Source organism: Bombus pascuorum, chromosome 3 (genome assembly GCF_905332965.1).
Source record: "Bombus pascuorum chromosome 3, iyBomPasc1.1, whole genome shotgun sequence".
NCBI classification, from domain to species: Eukaryota; Metazoa; Arthropoda; class Insecta; order Hymenoptera; family Apidae; genus Bombus; species Bombus pascuorum.
In genome coordinates this window covers 19,220,491-19,236,156 of record NC_083490.1, presented here as the reverse complement: position 1 = coordinate 19,236,156, position 15,666 = coordinate 19,220,491, and the positions used below count along the sequence as shown (strand labels likewise).

The window sequence follows — 15,666 nt, the reverse complement described above, 5'->3', positions numbered from 1 at the left end:
CGCGCGTACGTGCGTGCGTGCATGTGTGTGTATGAGTATGAGTATGAGTATTGTCTTCTTTACTTTTTCATGGTTTTGAAACATAACTCGACTATAAATACTTCTTTCATAAAGCAAAAAGTATGATAATTTTAGATTAAATATAATTAATATAATATATTTAGATTATAGATCATAAAATATTTAAAAAAAGAGTTAGACATTTATTAATAAAAACAATTTACTTGTGTATTCAGTTTTGAATCCGGCTTATTATTTTTCAACGTTTCATATTTGCAAAAAAATTACCATATGTCTATTTTTAATACAATTAAATATTCAATAAAAAAATCATCCATCTCTAAGTTACATCTTGATATCATAAAGAGCGAACGTGTAAAAATTCTATGAAAGAATGATTTATTTTTATTGCGAAAATATATAAGCGACTTGGTCAACGTCACGTGGGCATGAATTAAACCAGATTGAACCTATGACGGAAAGCGATTTTGTATGGCGTTTTTTCAATCGAAGTGTCCCTGGAAACTTTCGAATATTGAGACCGCATTCGAAACGAGGGGAATTTAATGGCGGTTGAAGAGCCCCCACCCTGACCTCGTATGCAGAGACAGCCAAGGTGTCAACAGGCGAGGCTGAACGGAGTTTACACGATAATTCTTGTCTGTTTGTATTTGCACATTTATTTTACTACTTATCGGCTTGTCATAACAATATCTGAGTCACGATAATCGGGATACATATTTTCAAAATAACTGGCGTTCAGAGAATGCAACTGTTCAAAGTATAGCACGGTGCAGATTTTTTTGACGTGTATGTGTGTGTATGTACATAATGTTTTGATTCAATCGCAGCTGAAGTTCTATCGTATCTATTCAGTTAAAGAATGTTATTCTTGATTTTGTTTCAATTGATAAAAATTATAGTGTTTTGTTGTCTTGTTACTTGTTACAAATTTTAGACTAGAGTATTTATGAATCAATATTTGTTTTAACTTTTTTTTATTTAATAAGCGTGTAAAGTTCTAGTCATGATGTTTGACGCTTGCATGATTATTGTACATCATGTTTTTATAATACAGAACTAACAATACTGGCTAATAAATGTTTGTATAAACAACTATGATAAAAAGGTTTTATTGCATATCATTTATAATAATTTAATTTAATTTTTTTCATTCAATTCTTAATTTTATATTTAATTTATTAATAAACTAAAATACATATATATGTTATTGCTTTTTTATATTTATTATATGATATAGTGATGGTTTCAAGAAAAAACATGTACTAATTTACATGAGCATACAATTGTTTTTGTTCTAATAATTAATCATACAAAATTATCTGTCTGATAATAATAATAATTATTATTTTCTTGTTATATAGAAAAAGAACATTATATTTAACAAATAATAAACTACGTTATATGCTATTAATTGAAATAACGAAAAGCATATTCTTTCAGATATGACACTTTATATGAGCTTTTTACAACCGACTTACTCAAAAAACAGACCAATGAACGTGGATGATGAGTTTTACTTTATCAAGCAGCAGTGAGGCGAATATACTGTAATGGGGTGGGTCTTGTCCACCACACTATGGATTACAATATGGAGTTGCCTGTTGCGGGGCTTCGAATTAGCTCCGCAGACATCTCCAAAACAAATTCCATGTGATAAAACTAGGAAAGTTTTTACTGATTCTTGGGGGATCATTAGTGATGGACCTTTGGGCTCAAATTATACTCAAGATTCCCATTGTGAATGGCTTATAAAAGGTAAAAAATTTAATATGATATTTGTAAGAATATTTCTTTATTTTTTTTTTATAATTGTTCGATGCATATATTTTGCAGCAAATAACAGCCGTCAGTTTATCACTTTAAGTTTTCGTACCATGGGAACAGAATGTAGTTATGATTATGTTTTTGTTTATGATGGAGATTCTTTTCGATCTCCACTCCTAGGTAGTTTCAGTGGAAAAACAGAACCACAACAAGTGACATCATCATCTGGTTATGTATGTAAATTTGAAGTCTTTCATATTTTATAATTATTAAAAAATATAGTAACTTTATTTTCTCTTTTATAGATGTTAATACTCTTATACAGTGATACAAATTATGTTTTGGATGGCTTCCATGCAGAATTTTCAGTTACAAATTGTTCAAATAATTGTACAAATCATGGAAAATGTATTGATAATACTTGCTTTTGTGAAAATGATTGGGGTGGCAGAGATTGCTCCAGAGCTCTTTGTCCAAATAATTGTAGTTATAATGGAGAGTGTGGTTTAAAACGATGTGACTGTCAAAATGGATACTCAGGACAATCTTGTTCATTACACAGAACTCATCCTGAGGGCAACAAGTTTGTTACTAAATATATTATTGCATTAAATATAACACAACTAGTTAGTAGTTTACTAATTATTAAATATCATAAATAGATGGCACTGGCTTTCTCATTCAGAAGGTGGATTAAGACCACGAGCAGCACATACTGCAGTTTATATAAAAGAAACTGATTCTCTTTATGTGTTTGGTGGCTATGATTTGAATTATATACTCAGTAATTTGGAAGTGTATCGATTTAGCGCAAGTCAATGGGAAGACGAGTATGGTAATGAACTAGGTAAACAGAAAGTAATAAATATACTTATTATAATTACAAATATTTGAATATATGCTGTATTATAAAATTATTTATCATGTATGTTTAAAACAGAAGGCATCTCATCTGCAGAATATTTGGATCCTATGCTTCTTGCTACTGAATTAAAACGGACAGATGCAGATGAAAAAGAATTATATGGTCTTCGTAAATCGTCCCTTATGTGGAAAGTACTTTCTAGCATTAAAGACAATAATACTTTTAGTTCACGTAATCTTGGAAATGCAGAAAATGGACATGACTGGTCAAAATTTAGAAGTGCAGACCATAAAGATCGCGAAGAAAAAATTCATGAAGGCAGAAATATTGAAACAAGTAAAAGTACAGTTAGGATAGAAAGAAATGATGACCTTAGGAGAAAACATTCTAGACGTCCTAGACCTCGATATGCGCAAACTACAAGGTAAAAAATAAGATGCATAATATAGTTGCTGAATATTAATGTAATGTTAATTCGTAGTTAATGCTATTTTCCTATTTACTTATTGTTACATTAGACATCGTAGAAATCTTGAGAATCTAAATCCCTATCAAAAATTTCATATAAAAAGTGGTGTATTAAATTGGGAAGAACAAAGTGCAGAAGATTCTATTAGAGACAACATATATGCCCAAGAATCTAAGACAAAAAATGGGTCTACTAAATCACCAATTGATAAATTACCCACACCAAGTCCGCGATATGGTCACGCAGCTTGTAGATATGACGGTCAGTCGTACACCTATTCAAAATATGAAAAGAAGAATTAACACAATTATAGTATGATTTACAAATTATATAATTGGTAGGTGGTTTTGTTATATATGGGGGGAAAGTACAAGATGGTTCTTTATCTAATGAACTGTGGCATTACAATGTTAACACACGCACCTGGACATTACGAGCAAAAAATTCTCCATTTTATCCACCGCAATTAACAAGGCATACTCTTACTTTAGCAAATAATTATATTTATCTTTTTGGTGGTAGTACAGTTGACGGTGAATTTTCGTCGAGTTTGTATAAGATTGAATTGAATTTATGTAAGTTTATTGAACAAAGCATATTTATTATTTATAATAATAATAATAATTATTATTATTATTATTTTATTATACAAAAAGAAATGAAAAATTTATGGTAAATTTGTTTCAATTCTAGCTGATCCCACAGCAACCACGGAAAGATGGAAAGAAGTACATCCCCGAGGTGGTAAAGAATTGGATGTACGTGTAGTTGCACATTCCACTGTGTATCATCATGCTACTAATTCTTTATTAGTTTATGGAGGAGTAGTAGCCAGTGTAGCACGTTTCAGTAAATTATCAGATAGAATGTTTGTATTTCAACTTGACAGAAAAGTTTGGTCTGAAATTCATTATCCGAGAGCACACTTGAGAGATACTTATGTTCCAAGAGAACGGGCATTTCATACTTGTAATATTATAGGTAATTATATGTCTTTATTGTAATTGTTATTAAATAAATTACAAAGCAGTACCTATTAAATTCTATTAAAAAAATTTTTCAGGGAATTACCTAGTTGTATTTGGCGGATATTCTCATAGACATAATAAAGAAGAAATTTGTTATGATAATCAGATGTATCTTTATCACTTAGGCTGTCATGCTTGGGTAAGCCATGATGTACTAGGTTTAAATGACAAAGGTAAATGGAAACTTCAATAGTTAAAATAAAAATCACGCAAAATCTTAATTATTTTCATCTTAAAACTTTTATTATAATATTCTAGATTCTCGTTATCCAAAACAACAGGGAGTATTTGCACATGCAGCAGATGTGCGGAATGGAAATACATTGCTATTAGTTGGTGGTTATCATGGAAACGTAAATGCAGATTTGCTTGCATATACATTACCGCCAATGCTTGCACCAGGAGATGAAGATGATGTAGAACCTGAACAAATATGTTCAAGGCATAAAAGTTTGATGGAATGCACAGCTAATCCAGAATGTGGTTGGTGTTCGGCAGACGAGGTATCTTCCTAATGTAGAAAACGTAACTACTATTTTTTATGTAATGAATATTTAATATCAAAAATGTTCGATTTATTTTAGATATGTTATGGCAGAACTATTGGTAGTAACTGTACAACAAATCTTCAAACGACGCGTTGTCTAGGCGTTTGTCCTGCACTTGGAGATTGTCATTCTTGTTTAATACATGGCCAACCTGGTGGAGGATGGGGTACAACTGCACGTGGAAAAAAATCTGTGTCGAATAAGCTAAATCGCGGAACTTGTACGTGGTGTGTCCAGAACGCACGTTGTCATCATAAAGATGATAATTATGGTGTTTGTGGTCTTCGAGATGATACACCGTCACAAATACCTGGATGGTGGGGTCCGAAAGGCACAGAAATTATGAAAGTTGAAGAATGTCGAGAAATGGATAAAAGGCCTGGATTGACATTTTTAAAATATAAACCCCCAGTAAACTTTAGTCAGCCTGACTCGGTAACAATAGTTAATGCCACTACGGTAGATTTTAATGTTCCATCTATGCAAGGAGCAAAAACAGAATCAGCACTTGGAGGAGAAATGATTGCTAGATTAATTGGCTTTCTCAGACCACCTCAATCTTTTTGGGATAGTACAGTGGAGCATTTGAAAATTTGTGTCAGTTATAATAGTGCAACTTTACATGTATCAAGAAGCGATGATCCTCAGGAATTGGTAAATTGCACATCTATTTTTAATTTAATTTAACAATTTAAATTGCCTTATAGTATGTTAATATGGAGTATAAATTCTTTCATTAAATTTGTTTAGGAATTAGTTGCAAATTTAACTGCCGAGACATCGCAATGTATTCCAACAAAATGGCCAGATGGACATCAAATGATGTTGTTGCCAGGAAGATATTTATTAGATTTCGAATCGAAGAGAATGGTTACTACAAGTTATGCATATGCTAGTAAAATGGAAATTACTCACAACAAAAAAACAGAGAATCCAAAAGTATTTACATTTGAATATCTCGAACCATTTCAAAATGGTTCTTGCCATCAATATAAAAATTGCCTTCACTGTTTAACCGATTCTTCGTGCGGCTGGTGTGATATCATCAATAAATGTCTCTCACGTTCAATTAACGAAACGGAAAGTTGTGTCGCTGATGTAGAGTGGGATGAAGATGGGAATCCTATTCGCGAATGGCATTATTTAACTATCACTCCTTCAGCTTGTGCTAATTGTTCTAATTATATTTCATGTGAATCTTGTGTTGGTAGTAATTTGTGTGAATGGTGGACAGAAGAAGCTCGTTGTGCAAGGATAGGTAGACTGCCTAATGCAGTTATTAGTTTTGATCAATGTCCAATTCCTTGTAGACAACGTTCAAATTGTACACAATGTTTAGATGAGCGCGGAAGGTGCGTCTGGTGTGAGGCCACTCAGGAATGTTTTTCTTTTTCGGTATATACATCTGAATATCAATTTGGTTTGTGTCGAGAATGGATGGATCAAGCTGGTTTAATGGGAGTAACATCAAGGTCTGGATCATCTTTAACAGGCAATGATCAATGCAAAAGCTGTAGTCGACACACGAACTGTTCGAACTGCTTACACTCATTAAGTTGTGGGTGGTGTTACAGTTTAGAAAACCCTATTATAGGAGCATGTGTACAAGGAGATTTTAATCAGCCGCACGTCAATTGTAGTTTAGTCATCAATGAATATCAAAATACCACTTTAGATACGGATGAATCAGGTTGGGCATACGCTCAATGTCCAGACGTCGACGAATGTGATTTAGGTTTGCATGATTGTCATCCCAATGCAGTATGCACAAATACTCATGGTAGTTTTAGCTGTCAGTGTAAAAGAGGTTTCAATGGAGATGGCAAAGAAAACTGTACCAAGACTTGTTATGAGAAATGTGTTAATGGTTACTGTAGTGAAGCGCCTGACTATAAATGTGAATGTAACCTTGGCTGGACAGGGCCAGATTGTAGAACAAATTGTGGTTGTTATAATCATTCCACTTGCTTACAAGGACCAGGCATTTGTGATAAGTGTCAAGATTGGACAACTGGTAAATATTGTGAAGAATGTAAAGCAGGCAGTTATGGCAATGCTACAACACCTCTTGGGTGCAGAAAGTGTAATTGCAATGAGCATGGAGACAAAGATTTAAACATCTGTGATCTGCAAACTGGTATATGCTTCTGCCGTGATAATACACAAGGAGATATGTGTCAACGTTGTAAAAAAGGCTATTATGGCGATCCAAGAGATGGCGGAATGTGTTACTATGGTTGTATGTCTCGAGGTATGCTTGGGGGAGAAGGAAATGGCAAACAAGGTCTTGGCAGCAGACACTCACAGTTATCATTATGGGAAAGTCACCTTGGAGATTCTCCAACAAGAGAGTGTCTTTGGATAGTAAGTCCAAAAACAGATCTTTCATCAGACAACATGCTCTCAGGAACTCAAAGTGTCATACAATTTACTATACATGATGATATTAATGTTAGTTGCCAAGAAAATAGTGTTTATGTATATGATGGACTTCCTCAATTTGTTTCATCATCGACTAGTCATCAGAGTCAACTTTTAGGTGTTTACTGTACAGAAAGTACAGATTATCCTGTTACTGTAGAAGCTAAGTCTGGATTTCTTACTGTTCATTATAAACAATTGAACGAAGTAGAAGGTTTCAATGCAAGTTACTTGATAATGACATGTAATGACTGCCCCGGAAATCGAGAATGCCGTAATGGTAATTGTTTATGTAAAGCTGGTTTTGTAGGAATCAGCTGTGATATCGAAATATGCCCTAATAATTGCACTTCATCTAAGAAACAAGGAATTTGCGATAAAGGTTACGGGCGTTGCGTTTGTACACCTGGTTATGGAGGACGTGATTGCTCAGTTAAGATTAAAGAACATCAGTTAATTTTTACTGAGCTGTTTAACTCCGAATACTTAGCCGATCATTTAGACCATCTGAGAAAAACTTTACCGCGATTTGGTCATACGTTGGTTGCTGACAGAAGGGGTAGTTTATGGATGTTTGGGGGATACTCTCTTAGTCATGGTCCTTTAAATGATATTAGACTTTTTGATACTAAAAATAATACATGGATGCCTATTACAGTAGAATCTACTTCAGAGGCAACGATGCCTCAAGGTAGATATTTCCATGCAACTGAAATAGTCCATAGTAGACAACAAATATATGTCTATGGTGGTTTGTCAATGAAACAAGAAGATATTCAAGGATTATCGAATAACACTTTAAGCGACTTTTGGAAATTTAGTTTGCAAAATCAGAGGTGGATGCAAATTATACAAGATGAATTTAAGAGAGAACCACCACTTTTGGCGGGACATACGTTAACTTTACGTAGAAATGGAGAATCAGAAAGTCTAATATTAATTGGAGGATTTAGTCCTAAGTATGGTTACCTCGATACAGTATGGGAATTTAATTTAGAAACCGAAGCTTGGGATACAATAAATACAATTGGAAATGGACCATTAGGAGTATATGGTCATTCAACTGTATACCATAGCAAGTCAGATAGTTTTTACATTTTTGGTGGATACACTTATGCGATAAATCGAACATTTATTTCTAATAAATTATATGCATTGAATTATAAAACTCGCACGTGGTCTGTACTTCCACCATTTGATGATGATCTTACTGATGGAAGTAGTTTAGTAAGTAAATATTTTATCAATTATTATTTAGTTTTTTCTTTTTAATAAAAATAACATTTTATTACAGCCACAAGCTAGATTTCTTCATTCTGCTGTCACTACTGATGAATATATGGTAATATTTGGTGGTCGTCAAAATCCACATAATACTTCTGATTCATTAATTGCTTATAAATATTCATGTAATTTATGGATTCGTTTAATAACAAAAGACATGGAAGTTATTGGAAGTCCGCCACCACCAGCATATGCTCATGCAATGACTCATGCTGATCCAGAATCTAATGCTGTATATGTAGTTGGTGGTTTTGATGGTGGAATTAAAAGCCATGTCACACTTATAAGCATACCGGAAGATCTGTGTAATCTTTGGACAGACAAAATCACTTGCAGAAAATATTTTGGATGTTCCTTTTGTTCTGTTATCACAATTAGTGGAAAAAATGCTTCATTTTGTTTCTCTAATGAAGTATCAATTAATAAAGATGACAGGTAAATTTTTATATTTCGGTGAACATATTTATAAGTGATTTCAACTGTATGACAAAAATATCCGTTTTAGATGTGATATTAACGTCACACAAGCTCAACGATCAAATGGAATTTTTTGTAATTCAGAATGGATGGTCAGTAGAAAATGTCAAAATTTTAAAACTTGCACAGAATGTTTAGCAGAATGGCCATATTATCAAAATGACGAGCCAGTATGTAAATGGTGTACAAACTGTCCAAATGGAAAGTGCATACCGTCCGAAAAAGATTGCGACGAATTAAATAAATGCAATATTAGACAAATATCGGTAACAGATGTAAATCAATGTGGAGAGCGACAATGTCCAGCAAGTGATTGTGAGAAATGTAATAGCCTTGAAGGTTGCGTGTGGACAAGGCAGGTTTTAAAAACATGTGAGTCTTAAAACAAATATCAAAAAATGCAAAGCGCTTAATAGTTTTTAGATGATTCTTAATTTTTCAAAACATTTATAGCGGAATTAGGACTTGCAGTAACGGGAGAACCCGTATACGATTGGAATTGTGTACCAGATGACATTTTTGAACGATCAAGTATTAAAATGGGAAGTACGCAATGTGAAAAACGATGCGCTGATCATAAAGACTGTAGAAGTTGTCTAAAAGGCACGGGGGCCGAAGGTGGTTGGCGGGAATGTAGATGGTCGACGCAGCTTAATGAAGTAAATATATTATTTTGAGAAACTGGAACTAATTATCTGAAATCTTACAATCAATTAACAAATCGTAGTGTATTTCTCCGTCATATCAACCTCTATACTGTGCTGGCGGTGTATGTGGACTAGTATTACGTAGTTCCGATATGGATCATTGTCCTGAACCATGTTCAGTTTTTAAACAATGCAGTACATGTTTGAAACACTCGCATTGCGGGTGGTGTTCTCTGGATTCAGCTAATATAACTGGACAAGGAATATGTACAGAAGGCTCTCTTGAAGCACCAGCAGACCATCCAGCTGGTGGAACATGTGGAATGTTATACGATCAACAATTTCCTCAAACTGAACCACGTAAGCAAATATAATATGTAGTATTTAATGTTTAGTAATTCATTTGAAAAATTACAGCATTCATACCACTCCTATATTATTTAGAGTCTTTGGGAATCCTAGATAATGTTACAATGCTAATCCCGAATGTAATATTAAAACCAGTATTTTCTTGGCATTATGTAAGATGTCCACCAGAAAATGAATGTACGAACGGACACCATACGTGCTCTCCAAAAAGTGAAAAATGTTTCGATTTAGAGGAAGGATTCGAATGCATGTGTGGCGACGGATATAAAACTGAAACGTAACTTTTGTTTCTTTTTCATTAATTTTATTGCATTGGTAATTTATTAATTATTTTATATTTATTTCAGCCCATCATCATTTAACGAATTTGGGAGGTAAGGTTCAAGTATGAATTTTGAATTATTTGTTTATATATCTTATATTTATAACATTTTTATTATACATATACATAATTTATCTTTTTCTTTTTCTTTTTAGAAAAATTTGTGTTCCGATGTGTATGCAAGGTTGCGTTAGAGGAACGTGTATAGAACCAAATGTTTGTCGTTGTGACTTTGGCTATGTAGGTGCCAATTGTTCAATTCAGTGCCAGTGTAATGGTCACAGCAATTGTGCCGGCCCAGATAGATTAGATGTTTGCTTAGAGTGCCATAATAACACTATGGGACCACAATGTGACAAATGTTTGCCTTTGTTTGTTGGAAATCCAGCGGACAATGGACAATGTGTTCCTTGTCTTGAGTATTGCAATGGGCATACTCGAATATGTATTAATGAAAGCATGACTGTACCGGTAATTTATTCTTCATACTGAAACTACAACTATATATAAAAATAAGAATAAATATCGACGTTTTTAGAAACGAAAATATCATTTTTCTATAGGATCCAAATTCAATTGATAAGATGTCTATAGAATTATTAAAAAAGCAATTAGTTGAAGGCCCTGTAGCTAAAGCAAAATGCGTAAACTGTGGAAATAATACGAAAGGTGACAAATGTGGGGAATGTATGACTGGTTATTTCAGAGGAACCGAAGATCTTCGTGACGTATGTCGACCGTTAGTATTATTATATGAACTTTGTTACTTGCATTCTATTACACTAGATGTACTTACAATTCTATGTGTTACGTAAAAAATATATTTTTCTAGTTGTGAATGCCACGGACATGGATTCACTTGTGATCCTGTAACAGGGGAAAAGTGTAATTGTGGTAATAATACAGAGAGTGATCCAACTTGTACCAGTGGACCTATGAAGGGTACAAACACTGGTGGCTCACCATGTTGGATGGTGCAATGCAGTAAATGTAAAGAAAATTATGTTGGTAAACCAACTATGGGTCATCAGTGTTATAAAACTATAACAATTGAGAACAAGATGTGTTTTGATTCTCAATTAATAGGTAGGTTATTTAACAGGTTTATGTCATAGTTTTATCATGATATTATTTTATGATTATTTTATTTTAAAAATATTCTAATATAAAAATTCTATCATATTTTCTAAATCTGCCTGCTATGTGCATTTGTTATATTATTATATTACATACTTTAATTAAATATTATTTTTTTAAAATTGCAACATCTTATATCAGGAGAATCTGGTTCGTATTTCTCTATTGATGAATTATATACTTCCTTTTATTGATCTTCGCGTATTCAGATGTAAAAATTGATTATTTTCATTAATTACAGATGAATGTAAAATGAAACCCAAACCATTGAATCCCGGTCAAACGATATTTTATATGGTACAACCACGTTTTATGAATGTCGATATTAGACTCATGTTGGATGTAACTCAAGGGGCTTTAGACCTATTTCTTAGTCCTCGGGATGATTCTTTCGTTGTTACATTAAATTCATCAACTGGATATCAAGATGTATGGGTTTAAAATACTTCTTTTATTTATAAGGCATTAGATATTAGATATCTTCTAACCAGAAATTGCCTATAGGTCGAATTGGATAGCAGATTTATATGGCGTAAGGATCCACATAATATATGGTTAGATAAACAAACTCATAGCCAAATGAAAATTGTCGAATTCCATCCCCATAACACGTTTTCATTTGCTATGAACGGCACTACTACCGAACCAACTTGGAATACCGGTCCTCAATACATTGTGATGGAACGCTACGCAAACGGTTTGATTACGTTTTTAACAATCGAGAATAGAAACACGTTCTTGGTTATTAGAAACCTTACGAATCGGTTGATCTTAATATTGCCACAGAACAAACATGAACTTCACGAAACGAGATTTCATATCGCATTGAGGGCAATTGATCCTGTACATCCGGAAATCAGTGGTCGAGCAGCTTACGGGATGATTTTTTTTCGACAGGATCAACTTCACATCGATTTGTTCGTCTTTTTTTCTGTGTTTTTCTCTTGTTTTTTCTTATTTTTAGCTGGTTGCATAGTCGCGTGGAAAGCGAAACAGGCGGCAGATGTTCGAAGAGCGCGGAGAAGGCATGTTGTCGAGATGTTGCATATGGCTAAAAGACCATTCGCATCGGCTACCATCATTTATGACCGAGATGGTAACGATTGTAATGCAAGCTCGCCTCAACGGAAAAGCAGACGTAATAAATTAGTTAGCGTTCACAGTGACGTTAGACCGGTAGCAGTTGAGCCTACTGACGATGGAGTAGCTGCTGTAGCTACTGTTTTCATTAGATTGCCTGGTGGTCGACAAGCTCCTGTTGAATTAGCTCTTGGCAGCTCATTAATACTGTTAACCAGAGTTTATCCAGTTAACAGTAGAGTGTTCCTAAGACGTAGAAACAGTCACGCGTTGAACTGAGCTTCTTTCTGTAGAGATTTATTTTCATCTGTTCGTTATTTTCACTTTTAAGTCTGCTTATGCTCTCGAAACCTATAGCAAAAGAAATATGTAGCTATCATGTTTATTCTTTATCTTTATCGGTCGTTTGATCTCATCTTTTTAATTATTGACTTATTTGTGGTATTTGGTACGCGATCATATAAATTAAAAATCTTTTTACGAAAAGCATTTATATTTTTTGAACTTGTGTAAATCGAATCGACGATTTCACTTGTTAAATTTTAATAACGATGTTTGTCCTTCGTCATCGTTGACATTGTTCAATGTCCGCCAGTAATATGAAATGTTAGTCTGATGGTTGTATTATAGTTCTAAAGTTATAGGTGTATTTGAACTAAATGATAATATATATACACACTCACACCTACATATATATTGTCATACCATTCCATGACGAGACTGTATGTTTGTATATAAAGATATGTAATTATGCATTAATTCGTAATTTATATAATTTTGTAGAAGAATTTTATGTAACGGGACATGATTTTGTGTCTTGAAGCATTCGCAGCTACCTTCTGAGGAAAGTGGATGATTTTATCGGTGTTTTATGAAATTTTGCATTACCATCTAATCGAAATATACATATGAAAGGAAATATAAAAAAAGGCAGCTATAGGTATTATTCTACTTATTAAAATCTTGTTTGTATTCTAATATCTAGAATGAAATTGCCGAAAAATTTAATAAATATGAGATTCTCAATCATAATGTGCAAATCTAAGTGAGTGACTAAGACAACTGATGTTGTTATTATTATGAATGAATTATTAAAATATTAGTTATCGAACAAATTGTAAAGCTTGAAATGATACAATATTTCACCATAAACGCTTTTAAGATTATATGCAGTGCAACAAAAATACGATAGTAATATGTCAACTGGCACTGCTATTTTCTAACAGTTAATAAACAGGGTGATTTTCAAATATGACGCATATTTTAGTAAAAGAGATATAGCAAGATAATAAATTAAATGTTAAGTAAACATATCAATTAATTTAGCATAGATCGAATGGAAATATTTTGAATTTGTAAAAGTCATTCATAAACTGATCATATGCTCCAGATATGTTGACCACCTTATATTTCCATGGATCTTTTTAAATTACTGTTTTTACGTTTAAAATCAGTATACTTTCATGTGACTAATTTTAATTAATTTTATGATCTTGCTATATCTGTTTTACTATGAGTGCACATGTTCATGTGTTTGTATGCTACATTAAAAAGTATGTTAGGGCTGCGATCGAAAATGAATTGTATCCGCATAATTAAAAAAACGATCAGTATTAGAAAAAGTTGATTAGAAAGAAGCTCGATAATGCGTGCGTCGAAAAGGTTCCTATGCCAAAAAAAAACTGATGAGGAATGATATGAGCGTCATAGCATAATGACATATTATTTATGACAAGAAACAATAGATATGTAAAAGATTTCAATTAGAGAATGTTGTAAATATGAGGGATGCACATTGCAAATGTTAATCATCGATACCATATAATATCATTTGTAAAAATATTAATAGTACGATATCGTCAATAATGATTTGTATTTGGTGAAACTGAAAGCAAAACGCGTCCTTTATCAAAAATGATAAACCAAGGTTACGTATTAATCAAAATATAAAAGTAAAACATAGGATGTTGATGTAATGATATTAATAATGCATACTCTTAGGATAACTATAATAAGCAAATTAATTGAGAAAGTGAGCGATGTAGTGACATAAGTAGGTGTAAATATCACGAGGCGTTTTATGCTAAGCTGTTATGCAGTATCAAACGAGTTTAATATATTCTGTACAGATTGTTTCTCAGGATAGTTGTTACATGATTTGAATAATTCCCACTGTATTTGTAGAAAAAGTTTTCAAAACTAAAAGATTTATATATTATTCAACTCAATTTTTTTAACGCAATTTATTTTTTATCAGCGATATAATTAATATGTATAGTAATATTTGAGTAAAACTATCGTATTTATTCTTAACAAATAATATAGGATTAGTAATATTTTTTAAAAGTACAGTGTGAAATTTTCAAACTACTTTTGGGAGCATTCTAATTATGTCATCAATACGTTGTAAGAATGCACGGTTGTTCCTTGATTGTAGGAACGATGATACACTGAGTAATTGCTAAGTATGCATATGACAATGCAGCACATCCTGTCTATTGAATCTCCGAATTTATTTGTATTTTTTTGCTCGTTTCATAAGTCTCGTCATCACGTATCACGTCGATTATTTTTTTGTTATCTGTTGCTATATTTCTCTGTATTTCTCTCTCTCTTATCTTACTAGCATATCATTTTCATGTTTCATTTTCATCATGGTGTACAATTTTATTTGTTTATCTTCATGCGACCAACTATCCTAATATTCATCGCGAGATTTGCGCGACAGCCTGTAAGCATATGTATAAGAATAATACAAACTAACGTGTATGTACATTTATATAGATTTACGTGAATAGAGATATATTATATATATATATATGTATACACATACTATATATACACAGTAAATGTATAATTTCTCGGTTGTACAGATCTGAGCGTTATCTCCAAAATGTTCTATTTTATATATGTATAATTTTTACATTGCATTCAATGTAAGCGATATCTTCCAATGCCGGCATTGTATCATCGCGTAAACAAAAAAAAAAAAAAAAAAAAAAAAAATGTTTGTAACATTATGAGACACCATCGTTTATAAAAGTAATAATGAAAAGGTTGTGAAGTCCGGGTGCCGGCATCCCTACAAGGATTCGCCAGCTTCGTGGATTTATTTGTACTGTGGGGAGGAATCTGAGGTTGTGCTAATGAAGATTAATGAGTTGTATTGAGAAAGCTTTAATAAACGTGTGTAAAATTGGGTTTCATCCGATGAGTTCTCATTCCATGAAA

General features: G+C 32.9%; 1 protein-coding gene across 2 annotated transcripts; it reads left to right on the top strand.

The window, feature by feature from the left end:
* Positions 1 to 296: 296 nt before the first annotated feature.
* LOC132904808 (multiple epidermal growth factor-like domains protein 8) lies at positions 297 to 15,641 on the top strand. 2 transcript variants are annotated; one of them, XM_060955520.1, is made up of 24 exons: positions 297 to 820; positions 1,465 to 1,779; positions 1,858 to 2,021; positions 2,094 to 2,371; positions 2,451 to 2,635; positions 2,729 to 3,077; positions 3,172 to 3,383; positions 3,464 to 3,697; positions 3,816 to 4,103; positions 4,186 to 4,323; positions 4,409 to 4,653; positions 4,735 to 5,352; positions 5,449 to 8,346; positions 8,414 to 8,838; positions 8,909 to 9,252; positions 9,334 to 9,539; positions 9,608 to 9,887; positions 9,972 to 10,173; positions 10,244 to 10,270; positions 10,374 to 10,689; positions 10,782 to 10,957; positions 11,051 to 11,304; positions 11,597 to 11,784; positions 11,860 to 15,641. In XM_060955520.1, the coding sequence occupies exons 2-24, from the start codon at positions 1,575 to 1,577 to the stop codon at positions 12,712 to 12,714; spliced, it is 9,087 nt and encodes a 3,028-aa protein (XP_060811503.1). In that variant the 5' UTR covers positions 297 to 820; positions 1,465 to 1,574; the 3' UTR covers positions 12,715 to 15,641. The 2 variants fall into 2 exon arrangements, with proteins under 2 accessions (XP_060811503.1, XP_060811504.1); XM_060955521.1 differs by lacking the exons at positions 297 to 820; positions 1,465 to 1,779; positions 1,858 to 2,021; positions 2,094 to 2,371; positions 2,451 to 2,635 and having other exon boundaries at positions 2,890 to 3,077; positions 3,135 to 3,383.
* The last annotated feature ends 25 nt before the right edge of the window (positions 15,642 to 15,666 follow it).

Coding starts and splice junctions, on each gene's coding strand:
- LOC132904808 (XM_060955520.1), top strand. CDS start 1,575: ATGGGGTGGGTCTTGTCCACCACACTATGGATTACAATATGGAGTTGC. Junction 3,698..3,815: donor TAAGATTGAATTGAATTTAT/GTAAGTTTATTG, acceptor TTTCAATTCTAG/CTGATCCCACAGCAACCACG. Junction 11,305..11,596: donor TTTTGATTCTCAATTAATAG/GTAGGTTATTTA, acceptor CATTAATTACAG/ATGAATGTAAAATGAAACCC.